General features: G+C 38.4%; 1 protein-coding gene and 1 long non-coding RNA gene across 2 annotated transcripts in view; one reads left to right on the forward strand and one right to left on the reverse strand.

Annotated features, from left to right (window-relative positions):
• Positions 1-13615, reverse strand: part of LOC132822107 (uncharacterized) — a 48332-nt gene extending 34717 nt beyond the window's left edge. Inside the window, exons 1-2 of the long non-coding RNA XR_009645398.1 lie at positions 13557-13615; positions 4908-4971 (exon numbers count right to left, since the gene is read on the reverse strand). This is a non-coding gene — a long non-coding RNA (uncharacterized LOC132822107). The remainder of the gene's footprint in view (positions 1-4907; positions 4972-13556) is intronic.
• Positions 1-18626, forward strand: part of LOC132822106 (POC1 centriolar protein homolog A-like) — a 148607-nt gene that overhangs the window by 64870 nt on the left and 65111 nt on the right. Inside the window, exons 6-8 of the mRNA XM_060835142.1 lie at positions 3732-3847; positions 6373-6506; positions 16466-16534. Coding sequence (XP_060691125.1) covers positions 3732-3847; positions 6373-6506; positions 16466-16534 — 319 coding nt within the window. The remainder of the gene's footprint in view (positions 1-3731; positions 3848-6372; positions 6507-16465; positions 16535-18626) is intronic.

Genomic DNA, 18626 nt, shown 5'->3' on the forward strand with positions numbered 1-18626 from the left:
TATGCTATTGACAATTAAAAATTGATTAGCCTCTACTTTAAATATACTGAAAGACTGAACTTCCCTAGCCTGTTGGAGTAGAGTATTCAAATATTCGCCAACTTATATGTAAGAAAAGTTCTCATCTCAGACCTAAATGGCATCCCTGTGTTTTTTAAAATTCTGGCCTCCTCAACCAGGGAAACATCTTACCTGCATCTACCTTGTCTTTTCCTTTAAGTATTTTGTAAGTTTCAATCAGATTACCCCTCATTCTTCAAGACTCTAGAGAATACAGGCCCCATTTGTTCAGTCACTCTTCATAGGATAGATAAAGAGTAAAGCTGTGATGCCATATATTTGGATTTTCGAAATGTGTTTGATAAGTTATAAGCTAAAAGTTGAGCTGAGGAAGATGCAAAGATGTTGGAGTGTGATTTGGGCAGGTTGAGTGGGCAATGCATTGCAGTTGCAAAACAGTGTGGGTAAATGTGAGGTTGTCCACTTTAGTAGCAAATGTAGGAGGGGAGATTATTATTTGGTTAGCTGTAAATTGAGAGAGGGGAATGTTCAACAAGACCTGAATGTCATCGTGCACCAGTTGCTGAAAATAGACTTGTAGGTACAGCAGACAATAAAAAGGCAAATTGTGTATTGACATTCATAGTGAGAGGATTTGAGTACAGGAATGAGAATGCCCTGCTGAATTTATACAGGGCATTTGGTGAGGCCACACTTGGGATATTGTGCACCGTTTTGGTCTCCTTATCTAAGAGAAGGATGTTCAGGTTGTAAATTTGCTTGCTGAGCTGGAAGATTTGTTCTCAGACGTTTGTCACCATGCTAGGCAACATCATCATTGAGCCTTTGTTGAAGTGCTGATATTCCTGCTTTCTATTTATGTGCCTTAATTTGTTGTAATGGGTGATACCACTTCTGGTTCTTTTACTGAGAAGTGGGTAAATGGGGTCCAAATCAATGTTGTTGATGGAGTTTCGGTTTGAATGCCAGGCCTCTAGGGATTCCCGTATGTGTCTTTGTTTAGCCTGTCTAGGATGTATGTATTGTCCCAGTCAAAGGATGTTCTTATTATATAGACAGAGTGCAGCAGAGATTCCTAGGATGATGGGCTGTCTTGCAGGGAGAAATTGATTTGGTTAGGATTATATTCACTGGAGTTTATAAGAATGAGAGAGGATCTCGAAGAATCTTGTAAAATTCTAACAGGACTAGACAAATTGGTCATTCAAGTAGATAGAATGGCATCAAAAGCATATGGCATACTTGCCTTTATTAGTCGGGGAATTGAGTACAGGAGTCAGGACATGTTGCAACTTTATAAGCCTTTGGTTAGGCCACATTTAGAGTATTACGTTCAATTCTGGTTGTCACGTTACAGGAATGATGTAGAAGCTCTGGAGAGGGTGCAGAAGATGTTTATCAGGATGCTGTCTAGATTAGGGAGTATGAGTTATACGGAGGGGATAGAAAATCTTGGGTTGTTTTCTCTGGAGCTGTGGAGGCTGAAGGGGGTGACTTGATCAAAGTCTCTAAAATTGAGATGGCAGGGTTGACTGTCAGAATCTTTTTCCCAGAGTTGAAATATCTAATAATAAGGCATATGCATTTCAGGTGAGGGGGTTGGGGGGGGGAGTTCAAAGGAAACATGAGGGGCAAGTGTTTTTAACACAGAGTGAGTGATTGGAGTCTGGAATGCACTGCCAGGGGTGGTACTGGAGGCAAGTATGATAGGATCATTTAATGGACTTTTATATAAACACATGAATATGGATCAAGGGCAGGCAGAACAGATCAGTTTAATTTGGCATCATGTTTGGTACAGCGTTATGGGCTGAAGAGTCCATTCCTGTGCTGCACTGTTTTATGTTCAAAGTTGTAGATGCAGGAAGGATGCTCCCCTAATGTGGGATCCCAGAACAAGCGGTCACTGTTTAAGGATAAAAGATAGACCTTTCAGGACTGAGGAGAATTTTTTTCACCCAGACAGTGGTGAGCTTATGAAATTCACTACCATTGGTCTGCAATATGGGCATGGAGTGGAATGTGGTCCTACAGTCAGAATTTGGGAACTTTGGTAGAAAGTTAACAAGTCAGGCCTCAAAGTAGTATTCTCTGGATTATTTCTTGTGTCACTTGCAACTGAGTACAAAAATAGTGGTTGGAAAGAATGCAAGAGGGAAGATTTTCAATTCCTGAGACATTAGGATTGGTTTTGGAGGGGATAATGTTTGTACAAACAGGACCGATTGCATCCAAATAGAACTCAAAGTGAATGCCTTTGGGGCACTTGGCTAGTGCTGTTCAAGAAGCTTTAAATTAAACTAACAGGGGTGTGGAAACCAGGACAGAATATCAGGGTGTGCAAAATACTTGGAGACAGCTGAATTAATTTTGTGTTGTGACAAAAGCACTTCCTGGAGGTGCGGTGGAGTTGGATTCAGTTGAGGCATTTCAAGAGGGCAGTTGTTGATTTTGTTTTATTTAATGTGCAGTGTTATGGGGAAAAGGGAGGGGAATGACACTAATCTCCAATGTTCATTTGGAGAGATGGTATGGACCAAAAGACCACCTCATATACTGCAATGCTTCTGTGACTGTGATTTTGCAAATGTATTTAAGATACAACACATTCATATTCCCAAGGACAAAAGTTAACCTACTCTTAAGCTTACCCCATGCTTACAATACAAATCCAGAAACTCCACACCTTTCAATGCATTTGACAGAGGAGATGATAACCATTTTCTTACAGAGGAGGGACAGGGCACCTTGAGACAGTGGATTTTTGGATCTGGATTTTTGTGTTTAATTGTACTGTGGTACTCTTCTGTAACTGCTGCCTTGTTTGCATATTTTTTTTAAAAAGTGACCATCGTTAGCCTTATCATTATGTTCACACTAAATTTTGTCCCATTATTTGCTCTACTTATGCGATTCTTTTAATTTTATCCAGCAACCATCCTCATTGCCTTTGTGTGTAATTACCAGTGTGTGATGACATTCAACATTTTGTTCTATAAACTTTTATTGACATGTTGATAGAGGTAACTTAAATTTGTTTCATTTGGAAAACATTGGAAAGAGGAAATATCATCTCATTATTAGGTGTTAAATGTAAAAGGGTATTGTGCAGGATTTTCTCACTAGGTTTGGGGTGATAACTTTGGTACTAAATGAGTCTACACCGCTGAAGAGAGGTTAGCACAGCGATTTGTGGTGGCAGTTTCCAAATTGACATCTTTAGGATGGCAGGCAAGCATCTGGCGCTGCACACCCAATTAGAGGTCTGGGTGCTGCTGAGCGAGATAAATAGACGCATTCTCAAAGTGATAAAATTAAATACACAGTGGGCAAAGTTGTTCGGCCTCTTAGAGGAGAAATAACCTTCACCTGGCTTAATGGTGAGGTCGTGGAGTCATTTTTTTTTCTGCAACAAAAAAGCCACCCTGCAGTAGGGAGGCCCCTGAACGTGAGGAAGGCCTGTCTCCCACAAACATTAGTTATTTCAATTAGCTACCCACTTCCATTGCTTGGAAACCATACAGAAACACTGATTTAACTCTAATTCCTCAAATTCCTGCCAACTGTCATGAGTGTTTTTACAGTTTGGCTCAATTGTTAAGTTACCCACTGTACACTTAAAATAAAATTTGCTATCGGCCTGTCACTTTCCTTTTGAGTACGATGTGAGAAGTCAATAGACTAAACACGTTTTCTTTCTTTCCGAAAAGATTTGTGAATTATGTAGATTTTCATCCCAATGGAACATGTATTGCAGCAGCAGGAGCAGATAGCACTGTTAAGCTTTGGGACATACGTACAAACAAGCTTCTTCAGCATTATCGAGGTAAGTAGATAACATTCTCTGTGTTATGCATGACAAATGGAATGAAATAATGAGTACCTTAATTAGGTTTATGATATTTAACTGAACCATGAGACAAGGCATCTTTAAATTATTTTTCAATACCTGTTCTTGTGTATTTTAATTATTCTAAGGAATTGTGAGTTGAAAGTTAGTTTACAGTTGTATTGTGTACATGCACATTATCTTTTATGAATATCTAGCAGAGGTTTTTCCATAGACGTTACTCTGTATACCTTCTTCACACTAAGGAGAGAAAGTCCAAAATCAAACATTGAACTGTGACAAATGATTCTTGGAAAAAATGGTACAACTGAGTGGCAAATCAAAATGAACAAGTTTACTGAAGACCGTCATATGAAGAGAATACAGACAAGATTCTATACTTTGTAGCTTTATACACTAATTGGAACAAATGCAAATGACACATTTTAATAAGCAAATGATACTTCAAAAAAAAGGTAAATTGCACTTTAGATGATCAATGTAATTCTGATATCACAAGCATTCATGCCACTCATTACTCAGCATTATGTAGCTACAGATATCCACAAAATGCTGTTTTTTACTTGATATGTTAAGTCAGAAGGCCTATGTGATTACTTTCAACTTTGGGTTTCATGGCTATACTTATCATTGCACTCCTACATGTCATATCAGTTTTGACAGTGTCTTTTCAGATTTCCTTCACAAATGACAAACAGTAACAGCCCATTCATGGTTTGTTCAATATTTTGAAAATATCCAGCTCTTTAGCATATCTGAGCTATTTGCAAAGCTTTCTAGGTTTTAGGCTTTTTTTTGCGAGTTCACACTGTATTCCCAAGAATGCATGTGTCTTTTTCTGTTAAACAAGGAAATGGATAACTTCTTGAGAGTGATTTGCATGTTTTCATGAGAATTCTAAGCTCCTCTTCCTACTTTCTATTTGTGTTTGCAATTTTGTGCTATTGCCTTCTCCCTCCAGCTTCTCAGTTTATAACTATCCTTTGTATCTGTATTTCTTGTTTGTGTTTGCTAGCTCATTGCTTATTCAACTTACCCCAAGGTGGTATTGCTTCCAGGTTAAGAGTTGCTGGATCACAGGGCTGGTATGTCTTCTTACCCTTGAACATGAAAGTCAAAAAATTTCCAATTGATGCAACTAAAACTAACATTCACAAATTCATAAAAACAGTTACAAATTGCATAGATCTTTTAAAGAAATGACATTTTTGTTTCCTGTGTTGCTTCTGGTCAAAGGTTTTCATACACATTGCATTGGGTCTTTGGTGCATACCCAGTTTGTTTGTTTGGGTGTGTGCACATGCGCGCAGAAAAGAGAGCTGCTGTATAAAGAAATTTTTATGCCAAGTGTTGATCAAAGTGGCTGATGCAGTTATTTTAAAATGCATTTTAAATATAATTGTAATTAATTGCCATTAAAATTATTGTCTGTTACTTGAAAATAGGTTATGTGGGTTATTTTTGTTTTGAAGTGCCATTTTAATGTGAAATGTGAACATTCTGAAAATGAAAAGCTTTTGTTAAGCTATAATGTCAGTGGGCATCTCCCATGCTGGCCATTTTGTTGTTGCACAAGAGAGAGATGGCATGCTATGCCCATACAGTGCCAATTAGTTTATATGTGAACTTGTCCATGATTGTTAATATTTCCCTTTTAACCTTTTCAACTGTGCAATTTAGTTTTAATCTGCCTTAGGAAAGTAGCTTCCATGCTACTAATAGAAATGGTTGTCCATTTTTAGGAAAGGTGTGGTTTTGAAAAAAATGAGGTAGAATTATGGAGACAATAAATTAGAATGGATGAGAATGATATTTTTCCTGCACTGGATTTCACTTGTAGTTCTGGTAACTTACAATTCAAAGGAATAATGTCATTGATTGTTAGTATAAAGTAAAATTTGTGGAAGTGATGTTGTGCATTCTAAGTAGATAGCTCTTAGTTGTCCAGAAACTTTGGGTTTAGTGAAGATCTTAGAACTAATTTAAGACATGTTTACAATGCAGTACGTTGCACTGAAGTAACTTGCATATCTTTGTGATGTGTTATTATTACTACAAAGGTGTTATCTATTTTGAAAGTTTCCCTATCCACCAGACCTTATGCTCTTCACAGCTCATTCTGTTTTTGCTCCTCTGTTAGTATTTGTGATTGTGAAGGATGGCAACTGAACAAGTGAAGATTATCCATCTTGTAGAATTGTTCCATTAATTTAGATGTAAGCATTAATCACATATTAAGCTCACATCTGTAATCCCATAATTTATTTGAGGTTATTTTAAATTATATATTGACATTTGCTTTATTTTTGTAGGGTTGTGCCAAATTCTAAATTTCAAGGGGGAGAAAGCCCTCCTTTACTCTAGGGGAGGAATTGGGGAATTTGGTGTCATTTGAGGTTATTATTTTAAAATGCTTTTCTATTTGGACAACATGTTGGTTTGTGGGGTACTTAATTTAAAGAATGAAGAGCATTATTAAGGAATTTTTTGTTTTCTTGCAGTGCACAGTGCTGTGGTAAACAGCCTCTCTTTCCATCCAAATGGAAACTATCTCATCACTGCCTCTAATGATTCAACACTGAAGATACTTGATTTACTGGAAGGGAAATTACTTTATACACTCCATGGCCATCAGGTGAGCTGATTAAATGAGATTTTTTATTTTGGTAGGAATCTTTTTATTTTGACCATGAGGGCTTTTTATGTTTTGCATTGTGTAACTGTCGATACAACATATATTTAGACTTTTTGTCACTATGATTCAGTTATAAATTGGGCTGCTTTTCATATCCTGTGAAAAGTATGCATTTTATAATGAGGGCTTTTAAGACTTGAGGTGAACAATTCATTTATTAAAAATTTCACTGGTTTGTTTTGATTATTAAAGAATCTTAGCTGGAATGCAGGAAAGAGCACTTTGTTGTGCATGGCTACTAATCTTAAGGTATCTTTGAAAATTACATCTGTGCAGCAAGTCACTTCAGAGCAGTGCGCCTTTTTACAAACAGAAAAATTAATCTCCAAGCCTTGGATCCAGTCTTCTTTCTTCTGTTAGGACTAGATAGGAAATTTGGTTTTCCATTGTTAGCATCCGGGCCCTTCATCAACAATATTGGTAATTAAAACTGCAAAACGTAAGAGCAGAGTTCGGCCATTTGGTTCATCAAGTCTGCTCTGCCATTCACATGAGATTATGGCTGCTTTGATAATCCTGGCTGATGTGTGAATCTGCTGTACATGTGACTGAAGACCTATGAGTTGTTCACCCTGACAGCATTCAGACAAATAAACTCATTGTATAAGAGTTCTGAAGTAGTCATACCAGATTCAAACTATTAACTCTCTCTTTCTTCACAGATGCTAACAAACCTGCTGAGCTTCTCCAGCGTTCTGTGTTGTTTCATCTGTCCAGCATCAGCTGTACTTTTATTGAAAAACACCTCTGTAGTTATGTGTTAGGTGGTAATGTGGATTTGAGGCCACAATCAGGTTTGTGGGCGGCACGGTGGCACAGTGGTTAGCACTGCTGCCTCACAGCGCCAGAGACCCGGGTTCAGTTCCCGCCTCAGGTGACTGACTGACTGTGTGGAGTTTGCATGTCCTCCCCGTGTCTGCGTGGGTTTCCTCCGGTTTCTTCCCACAAGAAGAAATTGGCCATGGTGAATTGTCCGTAGTGTTAGGGAAGGGGCAAATGTAGGGGAATGGGTCTGGGTGGGTGTGCTTTGGCAGGTCGGTGTGGACTTGTTGGGCCGAAGGGCCTGTTTCCACACTGTAAGTAATCTAATCTAATCATAACTGTAAGTAATCTAATCTATTAAATTGCAGATCAGGTTAGATGGGCTAACTGGCCTACTCTTGCTCATAAATCACAAGGATCCCGTATTGTTGAAAGGGTTCAATTTACAGACTTGCAGTTTTCCCCAGCTATAACGTTGTTATTGTCTGTATGGAGACTAAGTAACTTATTTGTTATGAAGTGTGATTCCAAGCACCATTCCAAATACAGTATTTAAATCTTAACACTGATGGTAACTTGCAGTTCATAATATTGATCATCATTTACGTTTCCAAATTTTGGCTCCTAGTTTTGTTTCTTTTTGGAACCAGAGTCAAGCTTACTGTCACTATTATTGGTGAGCATATATATTTAAGCTGTTGTCTAAATTTTCTAGCTATATCAAGAAAACCTGATTGTGGTAATTAGCATTGAATGTTATCTTAAATTACAATCAACTACTCCAGAAAGATCTTTTTAAACCTGCACCTAAATTTTTGGTAATGTGGAATCTATCAATTATAGAAAAATCCTGATTTTCTGTTGTTTTTCATTGCATTTTGTCTTAAATAACCAGCTGTCCTTTTTTGTAGTTTACGCATAACTTCATAAAGGGTAAGGAGCTTTTCTATTACTGCAAAATCTCTTGTAACAAGTAGCTTGTGTTGTCTTTACTATAACTATGTTAAAGTTGAGCAAGAGGCTGAACAAAAGCAAAATACTGTAGATGTTGAAAATCTGAAATTTAGAAAAAACAAAATGCTGGAAATTCTGAATGCCATTTTTGGAAGGAGAAACCGAGTTAATAGGCTCAAATTTATATTCAGGTATGTTGAGCTAGGGTTTTAGATCAAATCAGTGAGTAAAAAATGAGGTCTGCAGATGCTGGAGATCACAGCTGCAAATGTGTTGCTGGTCAAAGCACAGCAGGCCAGGCAGCATCTCAGGAATAGAGAATTCGACGTTTCGAGCATAAGCCCTTCATCAGGAATAAGAGAGAGAGAGCCAAGCAGGCTAAGATAAAAGGTAGGGAGGAGGGACTAGGGGGAGGGGCGATGGAGGTGGGATAGGTGGAAGGAGGTCAAGGTGAGCGTGATAGGCCGGAGTGGGGTGGGGGCGGAGAGGTCAGGAAGAGGATTGCAGGTTAGGAGGGCGGTGCTGAGTTGAGGGAACCGACTGAGACAAGGTGGGGGGAGGGGAAATGAGGAAGCTGGAGAAATCTGAATTCATACCTTGTGGTTGGAGGGTTCCCAGGCGGAAGATGAGGCGCTCCTCCTCCAGCCGTCGTGTAGTTGTGTTCTGCCGGTGGAGGAGTCCAAGGACCTGCATGTCCTCGGTGGAGTGGGAGGGGGAGTTAAAGTGTTGAGCCACGGGGTGATTGTCTGCCTATTCTTAAGCAATTCAGCTGGAATCTGTCAATAAGAATCTGTTTGCCTTTGATGCTACAATGTGACAGTTCAATTGTCATGCAGAAGGACAATCTTCAATCTGTGGAGTACAGTTATGTCTGTCCTCCAAAGGTGACTGTCCACAGCTTAATTTGCTTTCTCCTCACTGCTGATGTGCAGCTTACCTTGTGCTCCCCGTTCTAAGCTAGATTTTTGCCCCTCCAAGGTGACTTTGTCTGCACTTGTGGATGGTGTGGAGGTATGATATGACTTTGCAGGTTTTGTGGAATTTGGCAACGTTTGTGCTGTTCCACTTTATCAGCTGCCATTCTCATAGGGTACAGAAGAAGAAGATATTGTTGAGAATTGGTAACTCGGGGGTGGGGGGTCCATCGCAATCAACTTTATAAATGACAATGGTCAACATGGTCCATATTAACAAATCACTGAGTACATTTGGCAGGACTCTGCTGAATGACATTCATGTGAAAATAGAGCAGTCACCTGAGCCTGTTCTCCTGGCTGATTAGTCTTGCCATGGCAGATGTTAAAACAACCTCCTTGCTTGTTTAGAGTAGGTGCAAACTTGGCACCCCACTTCTGATGCATGACATCTCCCAAAAATTGTCAGATAGATCCTGCAGAATGCAGAGTGAATAAATCATACGTAGGCTGCCCTCTCTCAGTTCTCAAAGCATGACATCATCCTCAAAGTTGTTGTCCTCCTTAATGGTACCCCTTTATTATTTCCAACCTAAATATGATACTGACTAATGCCTCAAAGTTATTAGTCTTTAAAATTCTGCACCCCAGAGACAAATGGGAGCTGCGTTATTTGATACATTCAAGGTTGAGTTTGTTGGATTTTAATCTACAGGACAGTTGTGGCTTAGGGGAGGTAGCCAGAAAATTGTCCCTGACGCCCCAATCAGATCAGCTGTGATCTTATTGAATGGCAAAGCAACCTCAAGAAGCAAAATGGCCATTCGTAGAGTCATAGAGATGTACAGCATGGAAACAGACCCTTCAGTCCAACCTGTCCATGCCGACCAGATATCTAAACCCAATCTAGTCCCACTTGCCAGCACCCAGCCCATATCCCTCCAAACCCTTCCTATTCATATACCCATCCAAATGCCGCTTAAATGTTGCAATTGTACCAGCCTCCTCCACATCCTCTGGCGGCTCATTCCATACACTTACCACCCTCTGCATGAAAAAATTGCCCCTTAGGTCTCTTTTATATCTTTCCCCTCTCACCCTAAACCTATTCCGTCTAGTTCTGGACTCCCCGCCCCCAGGGAAAAAACTTTGCCTATTTATCCTATCCATGCCCCTCATAATTTTGTAAACCTCTATAAGGTCACCCCTCAGCCTCCGACGCTCCAGGGAAAACAGTCCCATAGCTCAAATCCTCCAACCCTGGCAACATCCTTGTAAATCTTTTCTGAACCCTTTCAAGTTTCACAACATCTTTCCGAAGGAGACCAGAATTGCACGCAATATTCCAACAGTGGCCTAACCAATGTCTTGTACAGCTGCACCATGATCTCCCAACTCCTGTACTCAATACTCTGACTGATAAAGGAAAGCCTTTTTCACTATCCTATCTACCTGCAACTCTACTTTCAAGGAGCTATGAACCTGCAGTCTAAGGTCTCTTTGTTTAGCAACACTCCCCAGGACCTTACCATTAAGTGTATAAGTCCTGCTAAGATTTGCTTTCTCAAAATTTATCTGAATTAAACTCCATCTGCCACTTCTTAGCCCATTGGCCCATCTGGAGATCCTGTTGTAATCTGACCCTCCTATTTTTTCTTGTCTTGTGTTCAGTGATGCAATGGGTACATGTCTGACAACATAAGAGATTTCTAAGAGCACACGGCCTTCCGAGCTTTTGTGTACTGTACATTACTGTATACAGTTAGAGGCCTTACAATGCTACTGATTGGACATGAAACTCAATCCAGAGCCTACTACAAACACTGAAAGCCCTGGAGAAACTCTGGCAGCATTGGTGGAGAGAAAACAGATTTCAGTCGAGTCCAGTGACCCTTCTTCAGAAATCCTTTTCCTTGCTACTAGTGACAGTAAACAACAATCTGTCTTGGACCTTGCGCATAAATGCAACTGTTACAAAAGCACATCAACAACTTAGGAGGCTGAGGCAATTTGACATATCCATAAGGACCCTCACCAACTTTTATAGAATGCCATCTATGTTGCATCTACCTGGGTGCATAAAAGCTTGGTACGGCAACGGCTGTGCCTCGGACCAGAAGAAACTACAAAAGGTTGTGTACGCAGCCCAGACCATCACAAAAACCGACCATGGACTCCATCTACACTTCTCATTGTAGCGGGAAGGCTGCCAACATCATCAAAGACCCCACTCACCCCATTAGTAATCTCTTCAGTCAGGCAGAAAATACAGAAGCTTGAGCACTCATGCCAACAGGTGTAAAAGGACAGCTTCTTCCCTGCTGTTATTAGGCTGCTGAATGGGCCTCCTAATTTCAAATGTAATAGTGACCTTGCTTTAGTGCACCTTCCTGTGCAGCCATAACTCTGTATGCCTTGCTTTGTCTTAATCACCCACTGTCTGTCCCTGTACGTTCTGATCTGCCTGTACTGTTCGCAAAACAAAGCTTTTCACTGTACTCCGGTATATGTGACAACAACAATTCAATTCAAATATCAGTTTTCAAGAAGGATTATTGGACCCTTCACAGAATGTTTTCTATTGACAGATGCTGCCAGATCTGCTGAGTTTCTCCAGCACTTTTTTGTGATTGCAGATGCCAGAAATCAGAAACAATTTTCTGTTTTATTTCTATTGGCTCATTTACATTTGAAAATTGTGTTGGGGTCCATGTAGAGTCAGATCTCAGAACTGCAGCAACAGGCAGTTTCCTGATTCAGAATTCTAGCCTAAGACTTTGACCTCAATGAATAAAAGTAGTGAACCTTCAGAAGACTATCACAATACTAGCAAATGGATTTGTTTTAATATCTTGTTCCAGACTTGTGTAATTTCTATGTTTGTTATGAAACATTTCTACCTATATTTTTTGATGAAGGAAGAATATTAGCAGAAAATAATTTTTAAAAATAAATTTTGTTTTTATAGTTATTAATTCCAGATTCCTAGGTTTAAGGATAGAAATTCCATTCTTCTGTTAATGGTCTAATGGCTAAGGTTTTCGTTTCTCATTTTAGATTCCTTCATGCTTGTGTATCAACTGAATATTTAAAGTAATCCGTATAATCATTTAAGGTGTACTTCTATACATGCTCGGTTTACTATCTGATTTTCAACTTGTGGTTTTTATGTTAGCATTTGTAAAGATAAAGCATTATCAATATTTTATTTAGTTGTCAACCAGCCTGGCATGTAGGTTTCCTGCCATCAGTCTGGAAGGCTGTTTAAAGTATTTGCAGTCAGCAGACTTTGCCCACGGTTTCCAGCTGGCAATAGTATTTAACATTTTAATTGGTCATTAATCTGCTGCTTCCCCACAGGAAATCGTGTTTAATCCTGGCCTCCCAGGTTTCCGACCATCAGCTGGGAATAGCATTTAATCACTTTCTTTGGTGATCATCTGCCTTTGACATTTTTGTGCTAATACAATCTGAGTTAATCTTGGACCTAGTGTTTATAGCTTTTAATCGCATACAGGGAGTTTCGTATGAGCTAAAATTATAAAAGTTCACAGCACAGGAAGTTCACAGCACAGAAAGAGGCTATTTGAATCCTTATGTCTGTGCTGTCTGCTTGCTAGAGCAATCCAAAATTACCTTGACCTCCACATAAAATATTTTATCATTCACCATCACAATTCCCTTCAAGGATGCCTCAGATACAATACATAAGGAAATTTCTCTCGAACCTTGTCCTTACATTGTTAATAATAACCAGAAATTGGCAATCTTTACTTATTAAATCTTCAGCCAAAGTAGTATTTTCTAATTCACTATTAAAACGCTTGAGAATTATAAATATTTCTATTGATATTTTGACCTTTTTGGCTAGAAATAGCACAGCATCCAAATCTCTCCTCAAAGATTTAGTTTCTAATTTTTCTATAGTATCCAGAAGAATATAAGCTTTTCATATATTTTACGTTCTTTCTTTTTTTTGAGTCTTTAAGTCCCTTCAGCATCCTTTGAAATATCACCTGATGAACTTACTCTTCTTTTCTAAAAATTAAAACAGTGATAACAAATCGTTAAAACTGATGTTTATCAGCATGGAAGATGACAAAGGTTAACTAAGGAGCCCATGGGGAAAAAAGAAAATTTGGGCACATTACAGTTTTAAACCTAATTTTAATGTCCAAAATAATAGTTTATTTTCTTTAAAAAGGTGGCTGTTCATAATCATACTGCGTCTACATCCTTTTTTAAAATTATATATCTAATGATGTAACAAACGTTAGTAAAAAACATATCGGATAGAACAATGATCAGCAACAAAAGTGGGAAACGTGAACTGTTTCAGAGTAGTTTTCTGTGTACTTACAGAACAGCTTGTTCTGAGAAATCTTCCAGCTGTATTTATTTGTGTGGGTGAATGTGCCTGTTCCAGATTTGACATATGTTTTTGTCTGGCAACTCGCTAGCATTCTGGGAGGGAACTGAGGAAGTGATAGATTAGTAGGGGAAGTGATGGTGATCCAGAAATATGCTTTGACGTAATAAGACCTCTGTTTCAGGCGCCTGGTATGTAAGATACCAGCTGATCATTGCTAGCTTACCCAAGGAACAGGGCCAAGTTTACATTCCTATACATAATTATATCTTAGTTTGCCCTTCCTTTCCAAGCTTGGTGTTAAGTGAGACCTTTTCAATTTCTCACTGGTGACATTTTACAGCTGCTTTTCCATATATGTACTTTTTGAATGAAGATTGTATGGGTTAATTCAGTGAGAGAAACTTGAAGGTTTTATCTGTATTTAACACTTAATCTTTTTATTTTTTCTTCAAGCTATTGGTTCATAGTTTGTTTCATTTCAGTAACTATTTGGTGACATGCATTAACATTATTATTAATCTAACATATAAGTTGGATGCTCCTATTACTAATCTATAAAGGATCTGACAGAAGTATGAATTTGTTTAGAGATTTGTTTTTACATATGAAAGTGGAACAGAAGTAGGCTATTCGGCCCGTCTCCCCCATTCAGTATGATCCTGGCTGATCAGTTTGTGTTTCAAATTCCACATCCTTTTCCACCCAATAACATTTGACTCCCTTGCCTAACAATAATCTATCTAATTCTGCCTTAAATGTGTTCAATGACATATGTTCAATGATCCAAAGTCACTCACCCTCAGAGAGAAAAAAAAATGAATGAAACAATTCTTACTATTTCGTCGTTAATGTGATAGACTGTTTATTCACTTGGTTTTTCTTGATGGTGGGACATTGTTTCCTTGTATTCGTTTTCTGTCCTTAAAAACACTAGTATGAAGTTTTTGATTATAAATCAGACACACTTTTGATCTACAATTTAACCTTATTAGTTTCTATTACTTAGTTTTTTTTTCATTTAACTGTCCAGATGGATCTCCTTAACATAGTATAGTTATTACATAGTTGCAAGGCAAATGCTATAATTGTTTGATACATCTGTCACATGCTACTGTCAAGTAATTCTGAAACATTTTATATAGCGCACTTGGAGCAAATAAACTGCTATTTGTCACATCAGACGTATTTTGAAACTGTTCTAAAGCTTAATGGATGCCAAAACAAGCGAGTGAAAGGTTTAACTGATCAAGACATTTGACAATGAATTCAAGTTTTATTGTACAGTTACTATGATTTATAATATTGATGCAGTTCTCAATTTTGCCAGTAACCTGTGAACTGCCTTGCTTGTACAGATGCTAACAATGTAATCCTACTTTACCTGGTCTGTTCAGAGTATTGTGATGTAAGGTCATGCTGTTTTTTCGACTGAAAAGTTTCAGAGGTGTACATAAAGTTTAAGGCTTACTTATAGGGTTGTCTTCCAGCTTCACATGCATGAAAATTGCAGGAAAACCAAATGTATGGAAGTGATTTTATAGCCATTAATTTTAATGGATGAAGTAGGTCTGGGAGCACATCTCCTGTTGAGCAATGTTAGTAACATAAATTCAAAAACTAACCTCATGGCCATTTTAATAAGACTTAGGAGTTTTTTCACTCATACCTCACACTACAAGAGCAATATATGCTGTGTGACAGGAAAATTGAGGTTACAGCTTTCAGTTTCTCCTGACTGGCTTGTCTATGCATTGGCATAGTTAAATTGAATGACAGTTGGCAGAGAATAGATGTCACAACTTACTCTAGAGCACAGCAATTTTTTTATATTCCTGCACTGATCCAGATTCTCTTGGGAGGCTGAATGGCACTGACCTGTAACCTTGGTCCAGATGCCTTGAAATCCGAACCTCTCCCAAGCAAAAATGATGACCACTTTACATGAAGGCAACATGTCTTGCTAATGTGTTTGTCTTTTACTTGCTCTTGCTAGGATGACGCAGGAGTACTAGTTCCTTAATTGACTATCTAGAGGAGAGATCAACTAGGAGAAAGTGATGACTGCAGATGCTGGAGACCAGAGTTGAAAAATGTGGTGCTGGAAAAACACAGCAGGCCAGACAGCATCCGAGGAGCAGGAGAATTGACGTTTCGGGCATAAGCCCTTCTTCAGGAATCTAGGGGGGAGTTATTAGACTGGCAATGTTGTGGTATTGGGCGTTCTTGGTGGACAGGGAAGTTGAGAATGAATGTGAAGTCATTGGAGGAGGACACAAGTTTACTATTTTTCCAATGCATGTTTGCTCAAAGTAGTTGCATGGGCGGATGAAGAGAAATGTTGCTTTGTTTTTGACTCAGAAGAGGGCCAGATGGATTTGTCCAAAAGTAGTCAAGAACTTGTAGTTATTTATCATTTATCTCCCATAAGCCAGATTTCAAAGAGTTGGGTAAATTGGTAAAGTGCTGAATTTAAACTCCATCTCTATGTAAAAGATAAGTGCAAAGCCACTTCTTATTCTAAACATTAATATCATCCTTTCCCTTAAGATAGCACCAAAACAGCAGATTGCAAAGCATTAGCACCCAATATTTACAGAGCTAGTTTATCTCAAAACCGCACCTGTGCAACTGGAAACTGTGTACAAAATTTTCTGTCGATGAATTTTACACTCGCATTACAACACCCTGTTTGCCTGTAGTTGAATTTGGGCACCTAAATTATACATTTGAGTGACAGTCGTGTTTCTAATTCTGTTTAGGAGCAAGGTTGGGCATTATGTAAGCTATTTCAGTGTTAAGTGTTTACCAAATAAACACTTTGGTCAAATATATTTTCTGTAATGCAGTATGGATTTAAAAAAAACACTCATGTTTAGTTTCTTGCCTTCTGTTTATAGGGTCCAGCTTCATGTGTAGTTTTCTCTGGTGCTGGAGACTTCTTTGCTTCGGGTGGCTCAGATGAACAGGTGGGTATCCTTTACATTTCTTTGTAATTTGTGTACAGAGAGCTCTTGTGGTATAGTGGTAGTGTTCCTATTGTGCTATGTGCCAGTAGTAATCAGAGATTTGTCAGTCTCTACCTTGAATATGCTCAAAGACTAAGCTTCTACAGCCCTTAAAAAAGGCTCACAACCTTGAATAAAAGAAAATTCTCCTCAGCTTAGACCTCTGTGTCATCCTCATTGTTAACCATCTTACTTACATCTGCCCTGTCTATCTCTTTGAGTATTTTGTAAGTTTCAATGAGGTTATGTCTCATTCTTCAAAACTCTAGAGAATACTGCACCAGTTCATGGAATCTCTTTTTAACTCTTTGGACAGTTGCAACATCCCACAGCATTGTACTTTTTCTTGGCCGTAATATTTTTCCTGAGATAAGGAGAATGGAACTGAACACAGTCCAGATGCGGTCTAACCAAATTCCTAGGCAAGTTAAGCAAGGCTTCACTATTCCTGTTCTTTTTTACAATAATGGCAAACATTTCGTCAGCCTTTTGATACTTTGCTGCATCTGCATGTTAACCTTCATTAACTTATTGACCTAGCTCCCTTTGTACATCTACCTCTTACCATGTTTTAAAAAATACTCTGCACTTTTGTTTCTCATACCAAAATGGATAATTTCACGTTTTCTATTTTTCCATTCCAACTGCCATATCTACGAGTAAAAAATGAGGTCTGCAGATGCTGGAGATCACAGCTGCAAATGTGTTGCTGGTCAAAGCACAGCAGGTTAGGCAGCATCTCAGGAATAGAGAATTCGACGTTTCGAGCATAAGCCCTTCATCAGGATCTAGCCCATTCACTAAGCCTGTTCAGATCCTTCTGAAGCTGCTTTACATATTTCTGTCAATATACATTCCCACATAGCTTTGCATCATCCACAAATTTGGTAACCTTACATTTCATCACAAATTCCAAATCATTGATAAATATTGTGAACAGCTGGGTCCAAGGACTGACCTTTGTGGTGTCCCTCTAGTCACCGTTTACCAACAAAAGAATGGTACAATTATTCCTACTCTCTTTTCTGTCTGTAAGCTAATCATTGATCCATGCCAGCACATTACCTCCTAACCCATGTACTTAAACTTTTCTAACCAGGCTCGTGGGGGACTTTATCAAAAGTCTACTTAAAATCAGTTTATCTCCTTTATCAACTTTGCCAGTAACATCTTAAAAAAAACTCCAAGGTTCGTCAAGCACTATTTCCAGTTTATTATTGGCCATTCGTTATCAACAAAGTGTCTTATTTGTCCCATCTTTAATAACATACTCTATTGTTTTCCCAACAATTGATGCAACACTAATTGGTCTGTAGCTGCTTGTTTTCTCTTTCACTCCGTGCTAAAATAATGTGTGATTTTTGCTTCCACCTTCCAATCCATTCTGTATTCTCTGTTTCAAATTGTCTTTATTCTGCATGTAATGGATCCCATTTGTTTTAACCAAACATTTCCTCTATGTACCTTTAGAAGCTTTTCCTAGATTGTGTTCATATTCTATTCTTCTGTATCAATTGTTTTCTCCTCCTTTACTGTATTCTATAAACCTCTCAATCCTCAGAATTATTGCTGTTTCTAGCAACTTTAAAGGCCTTTACTTTTAATCTAAAACAATCTCGATCTTCATTTGTTAGCCACATTTGATTACCCTTTTTTTCAGTTTTTGTATAATGAAGGAATGTTGTGAAGGATATAAGTCATACAACAGTTCTCACAAAACCATCAATTGCCTTTGTACCATAATAAATTGTTGAATACATTGTCCCAATCACTTCAGCCAAATTACGTGTCATGCCTTCATAGTTTCCATTATTTAAATTTAAAATCCTTGCTTCAAAATGAACTACCACCCTTTCAAGCATAATGTAAAATTTTATTGTGTTGCAGTCATTCCTCCCTGAAGGGTTTTTTTAACAAAAAGATTGTTAATTTGCCTTTTTTGTTGTCTCATGCTAGATCTAACATTGAGATGCCTTGTTGGGACCTCAACATAAAAAGCCATCCCAAGCACATTCAATAAACTCAACTTTCATGCCTTCAGTGCTCAATTGGT

The sequence above is a fragment of the Hemiscyllium ocellatum genome, chromosome 14, assembly GCF_020745735.1.
Source record: "Hemiscyllium ocellatum isolate sHemOce1 chromosome 14, sHemOce1.pat.X.cur, whole genome shotgun sequence".
Taxonomy (NCBI): Eukaryota; Metazoa; Chordata; class Chondrichthyes; order Orectolobiformes; family Hemiscylliidae; genus Hemiscyllium; species Hemiscyllium ocellatum.